General features: G+C 39.9%; 2 protein-coding genes across 2 annotated transcripts in view; both read left to right on the top strand.

Annotated features, from left to right (window-relative positions):
* cacna2d4a (calcium channel, voltage-dependent, alpha 2/delta subunit 4a) overlaps window positions 1-8,589 on the top strand; it is a 51,183-nt gene extending 42,594 nt beyond the window's left edge. The window contains exon 37 of the mRNA XM_056237312.1: window positions 8,225-8,589. Within this exon, the coding sequence (XP_056093287.1) occupies window positions 8,225-8,396 (172 nt within the window). The 3' untranslated portion in view covers window positions 8,397-8,589. The remainder of the gene's footprint in view (window positions 1-8,224) is intronic.
* A 1,937-nt stretch (window positions 8,590-10,526) lies between these two features.
* stk38l (serine/threonine kinase 38 like) lies at window positions 10,527-20,241 on the top strand. Its single transcript, XM_056237308.1, has 14 exons — window positions 10,527-10,744; window positions 11,993-12,132; window positions 12,275-12,326; window positions 12,605-12,727; window positions 13,626-13,709; window positions 14,048-14,171; window positions 14,332-14,486; window positions 14,628-14,730; window positions 17,480-17,541; window positions 17,615-17,732; window positions 17,858-17,981; window positions 18,165-18,260; window positions 18,427-18,518; window positions 19,601-20,241. Exons 2-14 carry the CDS (start codon window positions 12,005-12,007, stop codon window positions 19,726-19,728), a joined length of 1,389 nt encoding a protein of 462 aa, XP_056093283.1. The 5' UTR covers window positions 10,527-10,744; window positions 11,993-12,004; the 3' UTR covers window positions 19,729-20,241.
* The last annotated feature ends 376 nt before the right edge of the window (window positions 20,242-20,617 follow it).

The following is a 20,617-nucleotide window of genomic DNA, read 5'->3' as shown; positions in this document are numbered from 1 at the left end:
GGCTTCATTGAAAGACAAGTGAAGATCGCAAGTGATCCACTGTTCGGGGATATACAGGATACACCATCAACAACAGTAAACAGGGACGTAAGGAAATCTAGGTTTGAGCCTCGCTCTAGAGCCAAGGGGAGTAGCTTTGCTACCACCATTGCAACAGTGGGAAGGAAAGTTGAACCTGTAACAAAATTAAAAGAGGGAAGTTCAGGTGGTACGAAGGCTTGTATGTTTTGTGGAGGTGAGCACACATTGGATCTGTGCCGCCAGTTGGAAAAGAGGATGCATAATGAGAAGATTACTTTCTTAAAGACAGAGGGGGTGTGTTTTGGCTGTTTGTGCATTGGGCACATGAGCCGAGACTGTAGGAAGCGTCTCTCATGCAAAGTATGCAGTCTGAGGCACCCTACTGTACTCCACATTTATCCAAAAGAGAAAGAAATTAATTTAGTGCAAACGAAAAGAGAATCTGAGACAGCAGTGGGAAGTGCTCTGATCTCTGTTCAATCCAGTGGTCTCACTGGGGCTGGTGACCAAGACTGTACACTCTCCATAGTTCCAGTTCAAGTTAAACCTAGGAAAGGGCATAAGGTGTTGATTACATATGCCTTTTTGGATCCTGGGAGCTCAGCTTCATTCTGTACAGAACGGCTGATGAACAAGCTGAACGTCAGGGGACGAAGAACTGGTATTCTCCTTAGGACTATGGGTCAGGAGAAGGTCGTTGGAAGCCATGTTGTTTCAGATTTAGAAGTGGCTGAATTAGATAGTGATTGTTTTTGTGAACTGCCTGATATCTACACGCAGAAAAGCATGCCAGTTCATCGAGGCAACATTCCTCGCCAGAAAGACCTCCAGCGATGGCCACATCTGAAACATGTCCATATAAGGGAGATTGATTCAGATATAGACCTGCTGATTGGAACCAACGTTCCCAGAGCACTGGAGCCATGGCAAGTCGTTCGCAGCATGGAGGGGGGCCCATATGCAGTCAAAACAATGCTGGGCTGGACTGTAAATGGACCTCTTAGGGGCTATGAAAGTAGAGAAACTTCTTGTGGGCGGCCAGATGTCACTGTCAATAGGATCTCTATTGCAAACCTCAACGATCTGTGGAAACAGCAGCTAAAGGCAGATTTTCCTGAATGTAGTCAGGATGAGCAGATGGGGTTATCAAGAGAAGACTGTCAGTTCATGGAGTATGTTACAAAATCTGCTAAGTTGGTGGATGGCCATTATAGTGTTGGCTTACCTTTAAGAAAAAAGGATGTAAATATGCCAAACAATAGAAGAGTTGCCGAACAACGTGCTATGAGTCTCACAAGGAGGTTTGAAAAGGATGCCCCATTTCATGCTGATTACACTGCATTTATGAATGACATCATCTCCAAGGGCTATGCAGAGAAGGTACCAACTGAGAATCTGGATCGGAGCGACCGCAGGGTATGGTATATACCACATCATGGTGTATATCACCCGAAGAAAGGAAAGATCAGGGTCGTTTTTGACTGCGGTGCTACATTCCAGGGAACATCTTTGAATGCTCAGCTCCTACAGGGACCCGATCTAACCAGCATGCTAATTGGAGTCATGACCAGATTCAGAAAGGAGCCTGTTGTACTCATGGCAGACATCGAGGCTATGTTTCACCAAGTCAGAGTACCAGCTGAGGATTCGGATCTGTTGAGGTTTCTCTGGTGGCCGGATGGAGACCATAAGCAGAGCCTGGTGGAGCACAGAATGGTTGCGCATCTGTTCGGAGCAACATCTTCGCCAAGTTGTGCAAGCTTTGCTCTCAGAAAGTGTGCGGAAGATAATCGGGAGCAATTCAGCTCCAAAGTAATAGAAACAGTCCTGCACAATTTCTATGTGGATGATTGCCTTACATCAGTGGCTTCTGAGGAGGAGGCGATAGCACTCTACCAAGACCTTCGTGCCCTTTGTTCGAAAGGGGGCTTTCAACTCATGAAGTGGATCAGCAACAGACGTGCCGTGCTGGCAGCTATACCTGCAACAGAGAGAGCAAAAGAGGTTAAGGATTTGGATTTGGACAATGACACACTTCCTGTAGAAAGAGCATTGGGCATACAGTGGTGTGTTCAGTCCGACACTTTTAAATTCAAAGTCCTCATCAAAGATCGACCCTTAACCAGAAGAGGGATCCTCTCCACGGTCAGTTCAATCTATGACCCCTTAGGAATATTGGCACCTGTGGTCTTATCTGCCAAAAAGATCCTTCAAGACTTGTGCAGAAAGGACCTTGGTTGGGATGACCTCATACCAGACTTGTCTGCACAGGAGTGGAGAAGTTGGCTGAAAGAGCTCTGGCAGCTCGAAAAGTTTGAAGTTGACAGATGCCTAAAACCAATGGATTTTGGGGAAGTGATTTCTGCTCAGTTGCATCACTTTGCTGATGCATGTGAGAGTGGCTACGGAACAGTGACTTACCTGTTATTAAACAACATAGACAGACAAGTTCACTGTGCTTTCATAATGGGTAAAGCTAGAGTGGCTCCATTAAAACCAATCACCATCCCTCGTATGGAGTTGACGGCTGCCATGGTTGCAGGTCGAATGGATGAGCTGTGGAGGAAGGAGCTGCAGATGCAACTTCAGGACTCAATTTTTTGGACTGATAGTACTTCCGTACTGAAGTACATCAGCAATGAGACCACAAGGTTTCGTACCTTTGTAGCTAACCGGGTTTCAAAGATACTGAGTGTATCAAATCCATCGCAGTGGAGATATGTTAACACCACAAGCAATCCTGCTGATTTAGCCTCCAGGGGAGTAAAGGTGACATCACTCCTGAAAGATAACACATGGGTGTCTGGACCTAAGTTCCTTGTTGGGCCTGAAGAAGGGTGGCCTGAAAACCCAGATGGCTCTATGAGAATCCTGCCAGATGACCCTGAGGTCAAGATGAGTTTGATTGTGAATGCCGTGCTGGCTGAAGAGAAGATCGATGCAGTCACTCGCTTGATTAATTACTTCTCCTCTTGGATCCGTCTGAAGAAGATGGTTGGTTGGTTCCTTAAGCTGAAGAGTCTATTACTGTACTTCAGTCAGAAGAGGAAGCAAATGAGCATGACTCTTGCTCATTCCGGCTTGGATAAGGACCAACAAGGAAAAGAAATAGAAAAGGAGATGCAGAGTATCAAGGCTCAAACTGGTAGTGGTCTTCTTTCAGTTGATGAACTCAGAAGAGCTGAGTTGGAGATTATTAAGTTTTGTCAGAGAAGGAGGTTTCCAGGAGAGTTCAACAGCTTGCAAAAGGGAGAAAGTGTGAAAGGAACTAGTCACATTTACAAGCTCAATCCAATACTTGAAGATGGTGTTCTGAGAGTTGGAGGACGACTTAGCAGAGCGGCTATGCCGGAAGAATCGAAGCATCCTGCTATATTGACAAAAGATTTACACATTTCTGACATAATTCTTCAGCACATACATCAAGAGGTGGGACACAGTGGTCGTAATCACATGCTAGCTAGCCTGCGCCAAAGATATTGGATCCTTGGGGCTAGTGTGGCTATAAGGAAAACCCTGTCTAAATGTATTGTCTGTCGACGACTGCATGCAGCTCCAGGGCAGCAGCAGATGGCAGATTTACCCCGCGATAGAGTTTCTCCAGATGAACCTCCATTCACTCGGGTTGGAGTTGACTACTTCGGACCTTTTGAAGTTAAGCGAGGAAGGAGTACATTGAAGAGGTATGGGGTTCTCTTCACATGCCTTTCCATAAGAGCAATCCACATCGAAGTTGCATCGTCCTTGGACACAGATTCCTTTATTAATGCTCTTCGACGCTTTATAGCAAGACGTGGACAAGTATTAGAGCTGCGCTCAGACAATGGAACCAACTTTGTCGGTGCAGAGAGAGAATTGAGAGAGGCAATGGAAGGTTGGAATCTTGCTTTAATCAACAACACTCTCCTTCAGAAAGGAATTAAGTGGGTTTTCAATCCTCCCACAGGATCACATCATGGAGGGGTGTGGGAAAGGTTGATAAGGTCTGTGAGGAAGGTCCTGAATTCTACCCTGAAGTTGCAGACCCTTGATGAGGAAAGTCTTCACACAGTTCTCTGTGAAGCTGAGGCTATTATTAACAGCCGTCCTATTACTAAGGCATCCACTGATCCCAACGACTTGGAACCACTAACCCCTAACCATCTGTTGCTACTCAAGATCATGCCATCTTTGCCACCGGGTCAGTTCAAAAAGGAGGACATCTACGCTCGTCGCAGATGGAAACAAGTTCAGTACATCTCTGACTTGTTTTGGAAACGTTGGATTAAGGAATACTTGCCTCTTCTTCAGGAGCGTCAGAAGTGGTCTGGTGTCATGCGCAACTTCCTTACTGGAGATATTGTACTCATAGTTGACGACTCAGCACCTCGCAACTCATGGCTTACAGGAAGGATTGTGCAAACTATCTCTGACAGAAGAGGACTTGTTCGTCAAGTGCGAATTAGGACAAAGACCAGCTATTTGGACAGGCCTATTACTAAGATTTGTCTTTTACAGGAAGTAGAGGAGCCATGAGGATATCCAACTGACCTTTGAACTTCATAGACTTTGACTTTAAACTTGACTGTCATACGGGCCTTTTTTCTTTTATATGACTGACTCTGATTGTGAAGATTATTCTTTACAAAGACAAAGGACTCTGTCTCTTTATTTCGTTTGGTCTAAAGAAGAAAGGACACTTTTAAACGGACTGTCTTATCCTAAAAAAAAAAAAATGTGTGTTGATCTCCTACATAATGTGTAGTTGTATAATTATTGTGTTAAAATAATTAGGGGCCGGAATGTAGGAGCCAGCGTAAGTCTCACATGTGTTCTATGTCTCATTCATAATATTCACAGCACTCGTATTGTAGGTGGTGGGCGTGTCCACCGGAGTTTGGGCGGAAGTGATAGTGGCCTATATGTTTGCTTCACTGGATCACCTGGGTTTTATGGCTTTGACAGAGAGAGGGGGTGAGCCTGGGAGCGAACACTTTCTGTTGACCGCACCCGCATCCGCACTCGCACTCGCACTCGCGCACTTCCACGGAATTCTTATGACATGGTAACTGCAGTGCCTGTTGTACTTTTATGTGTCGAAGTGGAATAAAGGATTGAAATGAGATCGTCGAGTGGAACTGAGTTGCTGCGCGTCACAGTGTTTTCCGTCTCTCAGTGTTTAGCCCCTCGCGGCTGCAGGTTTTCGTTTTGCGTTGTCTACAGCCGCTATACCTGCAAATGTGTGACGCGTTGTGACGCGATGGGACGCGTGGATGTTGCGTTGATGTTGCGTTGAAGTGAAGACGTGGGAAGTTTTGCACGGATTTAAAGAAACGTCAGAGATGAGATATACCGTGGAACTTTTTGTGTGGTGTTAGTATTATTATGAATAAATATCCTTTGTGAAATGATTTTTCTTTTTTGATTATTACTATAATTTTTTTTGTGTGTAACAGGTGGTTATTTTTTGGCTATCCTGGGTTCATTTAAATTTTGACAGGTTTTATCCTGTCTGGCGCCCGAACTTTTCTTTAAAGTCATTTATTTGTATTAGGGCGGCCACCACCGTTACAACCTAACAAAAAATAACCGTGTTGCTGCGCAGTGTAGTTACTGTTGCCATGGTGAACACATAGCTGATTTCTCGGCATCCTCACGGGACGGTTTTAACATTTGCGATTTCACGCTTCTAACTTCACACAAATTTAGTTTGAGATGCAGTGTTTCCCCTAATTGTTCCCCTACCAAACTAACACACACACACACACACGCGCGCGCGCTGAAGCACGTGTGTAACGCTCGAGCTGTTTTTTTGCCTATATGAGGACACGGTCTTCACGGCAACCCGTCAAAATAAAAGTTCGGTTTAACCTATTTTTTTACAGTCTATGGGTTTAACTTGACAGAAATATATTACTGCTGTACAGTAGAATTTAGAAACGTCTCAATGTAATAATAATACTAACACTAATACAAATAAATTAAGATTAAAACTTAATTTTTCTTCAATGTTTTAATTTTAACAGTAAAGCTCATTGTGCAGCATGTTGTTTGACCAAAAATGTTTGTTTTTAAAATGTTGTCTGAGTTTAATAATAGTTTATAATAAAAGTTTCATGATTTCAATTAATTAGACATGATTTTTGATTACTAAAGATTTACACCACATATCCGTAACACCCCCGCTCCGCAACACTAGTTTCGCAACACAAAAATTTAGAAAATGTTGTCCAAATGGTTCCATTTATTTCAAACACAGTGTATCAGACCCAGAGCCCAAGTTGTCAGTAGCACCTCAATGCAGTACATGAGATCCACGGGGAGGAGTCGGATCAAGATCCAAGGGGTGGAGATGGGTAGGATTAGGGTTGGGTTTAGGGATTAGGGGTGGGTTTAGGGATCAGGGGGCGGAGTTGGGTAGGTTTAGGTGTATGTAAGGTGGGAGGAGTCGGATCTGGATCCGACTCCTCCCCATGGATTTCATGTTCCGCAGTGAGGACCATCTCCAAGTTGTGGCAAAGTAGTTTTGGGAGAATCTGTAGTTACTGCCTTTTCCCTTCGTATGGTGCCACGTTTTTGGTAAGTAATACAAAGCAAGAATACAGTAACTGCAAAATAGGGGTAAAATATCAAATTAAATATGAGGATTGATATGTACAAAGAATAAGCTAATATAAAGTAACAAAACAGCCACATGTCCAATAATCTACCTACAACTACTTAGGCTGGATGACAGGATAACTTTAAAGTCATTTTTCTCTGTTCTGCACTCTGCGTAGTTACTGCCTTTTTGCTTTGTAGGGCAGAATTATAGTCCACATCTTTTTTCATAGTGCTTTAAAAAAGAATATGGTACATGCATATATTTATCAAACTTCTGTACAAGTTCTCAGTTTACTTGTGTGCTAATTATACAACTATGTGTAAGGTGATTTCACTTAAGGTAATTTTCGTGCGTAGTGTGTTTTTCTTTTGGCACTGATAGCACAACTAGCAATATCGAATATTTTAGAAACATTATAATGAAGTAATACAAATGACCTTATTTATGTTTGGTAAATGTACAATGCGATACTGATTCTAGCGGAAAGTTGCTATGGTTAGGCCTACCTCCTGTCACTTAGCCTACTGGCTTGACTTGATAATCCAGATTCAAGACGCTTGACGCGGATGAACCATGAAATCACATTTAGGGTACGTTAACAACGATGTATTAAAACGGAAACGTTTTTCCTGTGCGTTTTTCACGTACAGAGACACATTGTCAAAATGATCCCGTTCACACAGATTCGCGAAAATGACTTAAAACGCTGTATTATGCTCCCAGGCAGGCCAGTAGTTGGTGATGTAACTTTGTAAAGAAAATATGCACGCGCATGACGTCACCGTTTTCACAAATTTGCGTTTTTGTAGTTTATACTCGGGGGCTGTTTACACTACACCGTTTTTTTATGCTTTTTTGCCCGTTTGTTTACACGACAACGGCGTTTTGGGTGCCTGTCTGAAAACGCAAAGTTTTGAAAATGGGTTTCAAAGTGCAAGTGCAAAGTTCGGTCTCCGTGTAAACAACAAAAACGGAATCTCTGAAGATGATGACGTCGTGCACATGCATGCATATTACGTGTTCAATCTATAGTGTTTCATCGCCATCTAATGGCCTGGCAGCAGAATACAGCGTTTTTAGTCGTTTTAGTCACTTCACGCATATCGTTGCCGTGTAAACACACCCTTAGATAATCATGGTATCGTTTTCAAAAACTTGCACTTAAAAACCAGTTTTCAAAAGTTTTTAGTCCCCCAAATGCTGTTGTCATATAAATGAATGGGCAACATGCATAAAAAGTTTTTTACATTTTTAGCTCCTGTAATTGGCCCCTTGATGACAAAGTAGTAATGGTAGACAGGTGCAGGTCAGGTGATTAGTTGACATTGTAACAAACAAGGGCAACTATGGAAACTAACAAGATAACAATGGAGACAAGGGAAACGGGAACTAAATATACAGGACCTGAACCTTGTTTAACAAGACAAACAAAATACAAAGTAAAAACAAATACAAGACACAGGGAAATCGTGACACCTCCCTAGGTCATCGAGACTTTATTTTGATAGCGGCTCATGTAACTTATATCTACATTTTGTGGCTATTGAAAACAGTCCGTTTGCTTTGGATTAACTGTTAAGAATGCCAACTTGATCTTTCTGTTTCTTTTATTGCACGCAGGGTGTTTGTAATTAATCAGATTCCAGACAGTAACTTGCTGTTGGTGGTGATTCAGGCAGATTGTGACTGTTCTCGGCAGTACGCACCCATCACCATGGAGCCCAAAGAGGTCAAATATATCCTTAAAAACCCAGCTAAATCAGGCTCCCCAGACCACACACTGAGGAGATGAATCACAGTTTTGAATGAGATCAGATTAGTCACTTAAAGGTGCAACCAGTAAATTTACTTCATTAGAAAGAACAAATATCACTCAAATTGCTGGGTGCACTTTTATGAAATCAGATCAAATTTATGTTCAAACATATATCTTTATATATTTTATAAACAAGCAACCAACTGTATAACAAAGTATATTCTATTTTAAATTAGGATCTGCTATAACGATGCTTTGTTTTTATTCTTGCTTTTTCTTCATTTTTTTCTTAACCGCTGAGCACACAATGCCTCAGTCAAATGTGACCGCATGAGATCTCAGAAGATACGAAGAAGGCCTGAGTCTTGTCATGCTTACCACCCTCAAGTAAACACACACACACACACACACTAGACGGCTCTCAGACATGCATTGCAAGGCTGCCTTCTGATTACAATCTGTCTACCTACAAAATAAGATTTTCAGATAAGAAATCTCTGATACATATTCTGTGTATCTTGTCTGTTTTAGGAAAATGCCAAGGACTGCGGAGGGGCTGTGGCAATCAGCCTGTCCATCATGCTGTTTCTAGCCTGTTTATCAGTGTCTGCACTCATCCGTCGATGACAGAGGGCCTGTTAAATGCCCAAGAGAGTCACCCACACTCAACACAGCATTGTTTTAATTAGCAATAATATGAGTTTAAACTAGAAGTACACAGTGAAAAGTCTTTAATATCAAGTGTACTGTATGTAGCTTTACTCAGTCATTACATTTGACAAGTTTGTGGATTTTATGTCTTTGTCTTGACATCGAAACTAAACCATCTGCTAAAACTTCTTTGAAAAATCAGTATCAACAATGAGGATGGACCAAAAAGAGACCCACACAAGGATGAACAGAAGCTAAGCTTCATTGAACTGTGACATTAAAGAAGGGAATTTATGGCCAGTAGGTGACTGTCTCTCTAGCCTATATGAAGCAGGGAAAAAGTGCACGTGTGTGTGTGTGTCTGTGTTTGAGAGAGAGAAAACAGAAATATTTAACATTGCTTTTCACAGCTGTCTTTGTCACCAGAGGACTAATAAAATATATGAAAATGTCTCTCAGAGGATGTTTCAGGAAGATGTGTTGTATTTAAACCTTTGTTTTTTGGTTGTCTGTTCTGCAACTTGCACAATGTGTCAATTACAATAACTATGCATTATTGAAGGTACAATATGTAAGATTTTTTTTATCAAAATATCCAAAAACCACTTGCAAAGTGTTATGTATTTCTTTCAATTATGTACTTACATTATCCTAAATGTTTCCAAGAATTTGTAAATTCAGAGAAATTAAAAATTGTAAATAGTGCCTGTCGTTATCCCTGGTTTCCGCTTGTACTGCCATAGTAACCATGGTGACAGATGTGGACAACTGCGTAACATTTTCAATAATATTTTACAATAATACTGTTTGTTCTGTATTTTTCACCAAATAAATGCAGCTTTCTTTACTATTTACAATTGAAAATAATGGTTTTCTATCTTAATATACTTTCAAATATAATTTATTCAATCCTGATAACAGCATCAATCCTGAAAAAAATATCAGAGGTTATAAAAAAAATATATAAAAAATATAATACAAATTTAAATAATATTTTATCATTATAAAATAGCAGCACAACAGTTTCCAACATTGATAATAAATCAGCATATTGGGATGATTTCTGAAGGATCATGTGACACTGAAGACTGGAGTAATGATGATGACAATTCTGCTTTATATCACAGAAATAAATGATATTTTAAAATATGAAACCATTATTTTAAATTGTAATAATATTGTGAAATATTACTGTTTTTGCTGTATTTTTTTAATCAAATTCAGGCTTGATGAGCATAAGAGACTTCTAACACATTATATTCAAAAACATTAAAAATAGTAATTTTCCAAACGTTTGACCAGTAGGCCTACATATATATATAAATATAATATAATGGAGAATAATAGAAATTGGCAAAATAGCCCATATAGTAACCCATTTAGACAAATCAAAACACTTAATATCTGGGCTATTTTGTCCATTATTCTATTGTATTATCGTCTTTCTTGTCAACTTTTATTTTGGAAAATTGTCATGGGCCGTCGGGGACTCTTGATTTGTCAGCGTGAGCGCGTGCGGGGACTGGGAGGAGGGTCATCAGAGTCAGCGCAGCTCCGCCGCAGCAGCAGCAGCTCAACAAACATCAGCCTGAATAATAGAGAATAAACATGAGCGATCACTGAGCGACTCTGCTTTGCCTTGTCAACGGACGGCCATTCAGTTGGCTTTATTTTATCCTTATTTTGATCCCCGGGTGTCCGGCAAACTGTCTAATCTGGAGGAGGACGGGGAGGTGAGAATTTACAAATATGATGGTGGAAATAAATCACAGTGGTGGTTCTGTTGTAAATCATTAGCTTTATGCAGACTAAATGCTCATAATACATGATACAGAAGCAGATGTGTGATAATCGCAATGCTTTTGTTGTTATATCACCTGCTGTCCATTACGATGTTGTGCGTTTTTGATAGACAAGGTGACGTTATATTGATAAAGGCAGTCTTTATTGAATACGGCCATCTATGTGGTGTATCCGCGTCAATGTGTCTGTTTTTATCAACCTGTCAAATTGCATGTCACGTTCGCAAGGTCACGCACGCAGATGCGAGGCCGCGCGCGCTCAAATCAAGTTTTCGTTTACCCCACAATGGCCCATATTCATAATCATTTAAACGACCGCAACATGAGCAGGTGCAGTAACGTCCTCCTCAGTCCCGAACGGGTAAATGTAACAAACAAACAAACAATGCTTAGACATCAATAATGCTAATTAAACAAAATCACAAGAGCGATTCGGTTTTTAGGCACGAGGCTGGAATTATTTGAGCTTCAGAACAACAACATTTTTGTTTCCGGGATATTGCTTAAAATACAGTGTCATAAACAAGCAATCAATATCAAATAACTCACGTCTCAGGCAAAAACTGGTCAGTTACTTGCTATAATTCTTCTGTCAACGAAAATAGTTCAAAAGATGCCAAACCATCAAGTTGTCGTGCGCATGCTCGTGCGTACACAGCAACGCGCACAGACTGAAAACCGGTCTGGAATATAGATTTCCTCACCGACTTTCCTCACAAAGCGATGTGAATTCACACCATGATTCACACTCGTTGCAACTGCAAACTCCACTCCGGGTTTTTCCATTTTCGTACTCATGTGAGAACCCCACTCGTAGCGATGACGAACGAGCCTCTATTTTGATTTACCGCGGTGTTATTTTGTAATTGCGATACAAATCAGATAATCAAATAACCCTTATTTACGAAATTATATAGTTAAAATATTCAAAATTTTAAAATGAATCTTTTGGCTATATTTGTTTTATTGTTGGTCATGGTGGTGCTGTGACTATGAAGACGATACTTATGAATATTATTAATAATTACATTATGATCTACAAAATAATATAATTTACAATGTGTCCATTTACATAGACAAACATGTGTTGTGTTTTGTTCATAAGTAGGGCTCTTTGGTGGAGGTTGCATTCATTTGTATTCTGGGAACTCTGCTTTGCAAATGATTTTCCTGTTACAGACCAGCGTGGCCATGCCGGGAGGCATGGCAGCGCCCCTCCCCATGAGCAACCATACACGTGAGAGAGTCACGGTGGCCAAACTCACGCTGGAGCACTTCTACAGCACCCTGCTCACCCAGCACGAGGAGCGGGAGATGAGGTAACCATGGCAACAACGACCCACTACACCTGCTTCCTCCAGCCATATCACTCAACGTATCAATTCAATCAAGTGTTATTTGATTAGAATAAATCTAGTTTGTTGTGACTGGTCATAATGAAGCTGTTCTCCCCCGTTTCAGGCAGAAGAAGCTGGAGAATTTGATGGATGAGGAGGGTTTACCTGATGAAGAGGTGAGATGCCCTCAGAGAATCTATACTGACCGTATAGCTACTTCACATTATTCTAGTTATATTCTGAATGACTTTCTGAGTCAATAATCACAGTGAAAGTGTCAACAAAGAAAAAACTAGTTTTGCTTATCTGCGAAGTGGTTTGAATAGGACTCAGACTGTTTGCTTAGTGCCCTGCTTTGAGTACGCCAGAGAGATTTAATGTATGACTGACCAAAAGAGTATTCAAGATATTTGGCTGAGTAGTGTCTGTTTTTGTTTTGTTTTTTTTGTCGTAGAAGAGTATGAGGCGCTCTCTGCACGCTCGTAAGGAGACAGAGTTTCTGCGCCTCAAAAGGACCCGCCTTGGTCTTGATGACTTTGAGTCCCTCAAAGTGATTGGGAGAGGAGCATTTGGAGAGGTGTGTCTATTGCTGTGTTTAAACTTTGACGTGTACCGTCTTCTCAGGCAATATCCTAGCCGAAATGGAAGTGACTGTTATGAAACGCTCTTCATAAGCAAGCCACATACTGTAAATAGCTCTCTTCATGTGAAGTGGAGAGTTGACTCACAATTGAGCCCAGAGTTTGGTGTTAAACGTAGACCTGTTTTATATGAACTAAGTATGCTTATAATCTTTCTCTCAACTTGTCTGCCATATTGGATGAATCTGAGCTTGTGCAATGCGTTCTGGGATTTCCTTTTCCTTGAAGTACAATGATAAACTGCCTTAGACAATGAGGCATCATAATGTTGATCTACTTTTAGGAGCACACCTATAATGCCTTAAAATGTTGTCTAGTTAGGCAGCTCTTTAGGATTTGAAACAGAGCCACTGTGTGTTTGTACCAGTGTTAAGTACTATTTATGTACTATTTTAGTTTTTATTAATAGTTTGAATTAGCCTATATTTAATTTTTTCAGGTTTCATTTTAATTTGTTACTTTTTTATAATTTTGTTATTTTTATTATTTTTGTTTCATATTTCTACATTTTAATTTATTTTTATTTCAGTAATTTTAGTACTTAAACTTATTTCAGTTAATTGCCAGGAGAAAAGTTTTTCATTTAATATGTATATGTTATGTTTTTATATTTTATTTCAGCTTTATCTAAATTAACAAAAATGTTTTTAATAGTTTCAGTTAACAAAACACTGTTTTTTAGTACTCATCCTCACCGACTTATTTGTTTTTCCAGACTTTTTTTTTCTTTTCTTTTCTTTTTTCAGAAAGGATTTTGACCACTATGAAGTAAAGTTAAACTTACATTTCATTGAAAATCCCAAAGGTTCTCCAAAAATGTTGTGCTGTATTCAGGTGCGCCTGGTTCAGAAAAAGGACACAGGTCACATTTATGCCATGAAGATCCTCAGGAAAGCAGACATGTTAGAGAAAGAGCAGGTATGGACAATCGATTCCATTTAAAGCTGCAGTAAGCGATTTCTGCTAAACCAAAACAAACACGTACCTACCCAAATGGATCACACCCCATCCTGACAGCTCCATCCCCAAATTCACAAACACGCTATGCAACACGGGCACCTCCCCCCTAATGAGTGTATTTGCCCTGTACTGCTGATTGGTCAAGTGCATTTTGGTGGTCGGTCCAATACACTTTTAACAACGTTTCTCAGAAATAGCTTACCGCACCTTTAATTCAGCAATCTCCGATAGTCACCTCTCTGCCATACCGATCCACTGATATTATCTCTCCTCACCTGTATGTCTCCCTGGGGCAGGTGGCTCATATCCGGGCCGAGAGAGATATCCTGGTGGAGGCTGATGGCGCCTGGGTAGTTAAGATGTTCTACAGCTTTCAAGATAAACGCAATCTGTATCTCATCATGGAGTTTCTGCCTGGAGGTGAGGACAGATGTACAACGTCACATGTTCTTTACTGATGTAACAGTGAGAGATTTAGAACTGGAAAAGTACTAACAACAGTCTGCTCATAGCAGCACTATGGAAAGTCCTGTTTTTAGAGCATCTGCCCAGACGCTGTAACTCTTGAGTGTGTGTTCAGGAGATATGATGACTCTGCTGATGAAGAAAGACACTCTATCGGAAGAAGCCACGCAGTTTTATATCGCAGAGACGGTTCTGGCCATTGACTCCATTCACCAGCTGGGCTTCATTCACAGAGACATCAAACCTGACAACTTGCTGCTTGACTCCCGGGTGGGAATTCATCTTTATCTCTCTTATTTACTCACACACAAACAAAATAACATCTTTATACTGAAATGAGTGTGTTTCTGGAAGGCTATTGTACTCTAAAAAGGAACACCTCATAACAGACTGTGTCTTTATGATTTGTAGGGCCATGTCAAGCTGTCTGACTTTGGCCTCTGCACAGGCTTGAAGAAGGCCCATCGGACTGAATTTTATCGAAACCTCACGCACAACCCTCCCAGTGACTTCTGTGAGTAACCAACATACCAGAGTTTCCGCTAGAAAAAAATGGTGCCGGTCAAAGTGACCGACAGAGGTTTCGTTTAACGGACATTTTGATGAAATGCCGGTCAAATATCGCCTCTTAATTAGTCAAGTTGAGGAAAACTCGAGGCAGGCTATGTTACTTAAAAAAATGACATAATCAGGCCGTATAGAATGCAACATGTTATTATTAGCCTAACTTTCAAATAGACGGAAAAAACCATGAACGTCCGATTGGCGTCAATTAACACCAATTGTTTTTTACTATGGTTTCACACACATTCACTTTTTAAAACATTGAGGCACGGATGTACCTAATACAAATAAATAAAACATATCCAGTTAACTAGCAGATCATTCATTTAGTTCGCTATTAAATAAGAGATCTAGCGCTAAAATCAGTTGTTTTTTAAATCAAGCTTCTTGCGCAATCTTCACTCGGACGCGCGTTTCAATCTATCGCTGTTGCGGAGACTCTGCACAGGCGAAGCACTGTTATTGGGCGCAGAGATATCACGCAACACCTGAAATAAAGCTTGCCACAAATAACCGGCGAAAGTAATGATTATGCATGAAACATTTAAATTGTTGATAAATTGATAAAGTTGACGATGCAGACTCGCCATCTTCGCAGTAGTGAACGCGCCTAGAGAGAGAAATGCTCACTTCATATGAATAAATTCTTATTTATTAATCCAGGCAAATTTGTTGATGAAACATTCATTAAAATGAAGATACAATTTATACAAAACGAAATAAACTTTAAAGAAAGGCTTTCTACAAAACAAAACTAAATAAGTGGTCAAAATCATGTCTGACCAATTCCAAATGTTTTCCGATATATAGGCCTATTGGTCATCTTATGATCCTATCTTACTCATCTCATGCGGTTCCCTTTTCATATAGCCTAATCAACATAGATGAAAAAAAATAATAATAACATTATATTATTTATAAATATGAAACGTATATTTAAGTTTTTTTAACTTATAATAAGCGTCACACCGCTCCGCTTTGCTCATGCTCTGGTGTATAGTCTAATGCATGTGTGCGTGCATGTGGTGGAGGGCTGCGATTTTCGAATAATAATCAACCCAGTGATCTTCGAATATTATTTTTGCTTGAAATTTCGTTTTGTATAAATTGTATATTAATTTTAATCAATGTTTCATCAACAAATTTGCCTGGATTAATAAATAAGAAGCAATAGTGGACAATATAGGCTAATCAGGACCCGGAGGCGCCGGCGCGTGCACACTTCTCTCTATAGGCGCGTTCACTACTGCGAAGATGGCGAGTCTGCATCATCAACTTTATCAATAATATCAATGGGTCTGGCCATATCTGAAACGTCTCACTCAATCATTCGTTGTTTAGGTCTATATTACAGCCGTTATAGGCGTGCGCTTTATTTGAAATGCAGCATGCGATGTTGTTTTATAACTTTCAAACCCTAGAGCCTGTTCCTTTATAACATAGCCAAAGGTCGGTGTATTTTTGCTTTATACATTTTAGAATTATTCTCAAATTCATATTGTGTTAGGGGGGCGGGATTATTACGCAATTTTAATCGGACAATTTGACCGGAGAGATTTAATTTTGTCGGACATTTCATTTTTTTCCTGGCCAATGTCCGGTAATTACCGGACAACGGAAACCCTGCAACATACGTACACAAATTACACAGAGAAACGGTACTGAAATAATAAAATCTTTTACCACAAAAAAAATTAAAGAAGTCGTATCATAAGAAATCAATTTACCTTGACTATGAAAACAAACTACAACTGAGTGGTTCGCATACCAGGGAATCGGGACTCACTTGGGGGCCTCAACAAACTTCCAAGGGTGACTTAAAATCATTTAAAATAAGACAAAACAAGTAAATATCTAGATAGTTTTATTTTATTTTTTTATTCCTATTTTATTTTTTTGTCCTGTGTTTCCCACAGTCTTGGAAAACCTAAATATTTAAAAACAAAAATTGTATCCAGTCAATCACAAACAACTGGAAAAGTCATAGGGCCTTCAAAAACTGTTGTAAACAGTGGAGGGCATTGAGCTAAAAATGTTAAGAACCACTACTGCAACTTCCTCATCAGTTTAAAAAAACATTTATAGATGATGCCTATCAAAGATGCCTATTCAATACTCAGAAAGCTTTTCTTCTCAGTGATGGAAATAGGATAGACTAATTACCAACAGAGTCCCTTATCATTCCAGTCTGACTTTGACACAAAAAAAACATCAGTAGCTACGTTTCCTACGTGCGCATTTGGAATATCGCATTAAAAAAAGATGTGCATAAATTCTAAAAATGTGGATAAATAAATGTTTTTAAATGGAAACAAAAGAGTTTAATCCCTTTACCGAGTAAATCCCTCGATGTGCAACAAAAAACTCTTTGTGGCTTTACACCAGACATCCAAACGCAAGTTAGCATGACAGCGTTAATTCCGTTTTGTCTGAGCGCTCTGAGACTCAAATAATTTACAATGTAGGAAAAAAGAGCCGCAGCAACTTCCATTTTTATATTTTCCAGGAAATTGCTGTTTTGTTCTCTTGAACGCTGCTTTATTCGCAAATGTTTTATGCGATATTCCAATTTTGTGCACAAGTTAAATTTGCAACTTTGGATGGAAACATGATGTTATAAGTAGACCTGAAGGGATAAAAAAGTATGACCCTTTTAAAGAAAAAAATAACTGTATTTGCTCTGCTTCAACCTCCTTTAGCCTTCCAAAACATGAATTCAAAACGGAAAGCAGAAACATGGAAGAAGAACCGAAGACAGCTGGTAAGAGAGTGTCTTTGTGTTACAGAACAGAAAATTCCTGATAGTATCAATGGCTCATTCCTCTCATATACAGGCATATTCAACCGTCGGGACGCCGGACTATATCGCCCCTGAGGTCTTCTTGCAGACGGGCTACAACAAGCTGTGTGACTGGTGGTCTCTTGGAGTGATAATGTATGAGATGTTGATAGGTTAGTAACTTCAAAACACTAAGTGAACGTGTTCAGATCAGGCCAGTCGTCGCTTTCTGTAAAAGCCTTTTACTGTAGTCTTTTCCTGCGCAGAAACAGGTGTTTGTTTTGTTTTCCTGTTCCAGGCTACCCACCCTTCTGTTCCGAGACGCCACAGGAAACCTACAGGAAGGTCATGAACTGGCGAGAAACGCTAATTTTCCCCCCAGAAGTCCCCATTTCAGAGAGAGCCAAGGACTTGATCCTTAGGTCAGAAACATTACCAAATCCATTACACAAACCATATAGGAGAAAGCAGTCGATTTACTGTACAATTCGAAAAACAATTGTTTCCTTCAAGTAAAGAGTGTCACCGCTTTCAAAAATTAGCTTGTCATTACTTGAGATCATATGAAATTTGATCTGACCAAACTGTATGATAACGTTTTTCAGGTATTGTACAGATGCAGAAAACAGGGTTGGATCAGGAAGTGTGGATGAAATCAAATCTCACCTTTTCTTTGAGTCCGTGGACTGGGAGCATATCAGGTACATCTGCACTCACACTTTTCTGTGTTCTTTACGTCACCGCAGTGTCGTCTAGAACGGCAAAAGCATTCAAAATGTTAATGTAATCAAGCTTTTTGTGCGCATGATCATAGAGAACAACTGATTGATGTTGATAACTAAAATTTAACTGTTTCACTGCTCACAGAGAGAGACCTGCTGCTATTTCCATTGACATCAAGAGCATTGATGATACATCCAACTTTGACGAGTTTCCAGAGTCAGATATTCTACAGCCAGGTACCGTAAACCATTTTTGATAATAAGTTAAAGCTTACAGACATACTGTACATAATCAGAAATATGTGTAAAACTTTTGTAAAAATTGAATCGGCATTGAAATCTCCACAAATGTAAGACCTGTTCACAGCCAGAATAATCATAACGATAGCTATATTATATAGTTCAGTGCTCAAAGTGGGCCAGTACGCAATCTTTAGCATACACATGTTGACTCAGAGTCAAAGCATCAGTGTCAGGGTGATTAGTAATGACATCACACTACCCAGGGGACACTACGTGAATTACCTCTCAGTCTCATCTCGACAAATCACGTGATTGCAAGCAGAGTCGGCCTACCCTATCGGAAAGTTCTCTTTTATGATACTAATTTGAATAACCTGAATGAACGACATTGACAGCTAATGTAGAGGCTAGTCGTGCAAGGAATTCCGTATTACTATCATACAGTTCTGTGATTACTATTTTAGCCTGGCTTCAGAAGAGGACCAAAGGGACGTGTGAGTCAACCAGAGAAAATAACTTTAGACATCGTCCGTGAGCAGAAAACTAAGCTAACCAGCGGTACTAATGAGAAGTTTGCTGTAGCAGAAGCGCAAACGTTACTGCTACTACCACAGACAATGATGATGTTAACAATAACGTCAGTAACCATGAGTGGCCCGACTGTTGGCCAAGAGATCAAATTATGTATTTTTGCTCCCAGAACAACTGGCTGATTTTCAAAGACCATAAGCTTGGCTCTAAAAAATGTAAACTTTATGTATCAAATATATTTCATGTATAAAATATATTTCAAATGTGATAATGATTTGCATGTTCCAGCCTGTGCTCGAGAGTACCGACACTTTTTTTTCTCAATTCAAGCACTCATTTACTTTTCTAATAAGATGACTATAAAGAGAACTTTATTAGCATCCACACCAACAGACGATGCCACTCTGTTTATCAGTGCACACTACAGTTATGTTGTCTGCCGCTTTAAATGCTTGAGCTCTTTAAAATCAGAGCTCTTTAATTTTCTAAATGCATTTCATGTCTCTATTGGTTGTTCTGACTATCCTCTTCACCAATCATTTCAGTGACAAATGTAACGGAACCAGACTTCAAGTCCAAGGACTGGGTTTTCCTCAACTACACCTACAAACGCTTTGAGGGACTGACACAGCGTGGCACCATCCCCACTTACATGAAGGCGGGCAAGGCGTGAAACTGGAACAGATGGTCTGGAAGAGAAGGATTAATCGAAGGAATGTAAATGACAATTCATATGCAGATATCTGCAGATGAAAAGCTTATGCACTGCCGCTTTGTGCTACACTGTAGACCTGTTCTCAGAGGAGTCCCTGGTGACGATAAAAAGGAAAAGGAAAATAAAAAAAGCATAATTATATGGCCAAACATATGGAGAGCATATCTTGTCCTGCTGCTCAGCTAAAAGGAGACAAAGTTTGTCCAAATGCTCTTCAACACTGGATCAAACAGGGTCACAGATTAAAAAAAAGGGAAGCATATACATCACTGAAGCCTTATGTTCAGAAAATAGAGGATGTTTTAACCTCGAGCCTCTTAGGTGACAAAACTGCAATAAAGTTGATTTCCCTCAGTCACTTTTTAGCTTCTTTCCCCCAGGAAGTTGAGAATCTGTATAGACCCAAATGAGATGCACATTGTTAGACATACTGTATACACTGTATAATATAGTTAACTACCTGATGCTGAATATTTCCCACTAGTGTATTTGTGCAGTTGTATGATTGCAACCTACTGTACCTAGAAGAAACTTGATGAGGAGATGAACTTGAGGTTTATGTCAGCATTTCCTTTGCATTTCATCCACCCAAAGTCATGTAGTTGATTCAGTTTTGTTTGAGTGTGAGCATTGTTCACCTATGCAACCATTTTTGTTGTTCTGTTGTAACTCATGCAAGATGTAGCTTCAATCAGTGGTTTTTAAGGGAAGATCAATCATGATAAAAACGTGCCCTCCCAAGTTTTACAAATCTACAGGGTTTAAAAGGATACAATTAATTTCTAATTTGGAAGAACATTTTAGCATATTGTCTGCAAAATTAACATAAACTAAACTTTAACCAAAT

The sequence above is a fragment of the Rhinichthys klamathensis genome, unplaced genomic scaffold (genome assembly GCF_029890125.1).
Source record: "Rhinichthys klamathensis goyatoka isolate OS25496 unplaced genomic scaffold, OSU_Roscu_1.1 h1tg000485l_1, whole genome shotgun sequence".
Taxonomy (NCBI): domain Eukaryota; kingdom Metazoa; phylum Chordata; class Actinopteri; order Cypriniformes; family Leuciscidae; genus Rhinichthys; species Rhinichthys klamathensis.
This window is presented reverse-complemented; position numbering and strand designations above follow the sequence as displayed.

What these genes read in the sequence shown, in the direction of transcription:
- stk38l (XM_056237308.1), top strand. Translation starts at nt 12,005, where the DNA reads ATGCCGGGAGGCATGGCAGCGCCCCTCCCCATGAGCAACCATACACGT. An exon ending in AGGGTTTACCTGATGAAGAG is followed by an intron (nt 12,327 to 12,604) that starts GTGAGATGCCCT and finishes TTTTTGTCGTAG; the next exon opens with AAGAGTATGAGGCGCTCTCT. An exon ending in GTCAGATATTCTACAGCCAG is followed by an intron (nt 18,519 to 19,600) that starts GTACCGTAAACC and finishes CAATCATTTCAG; the next exon opens with TGACAAATGTAACGGAACCA.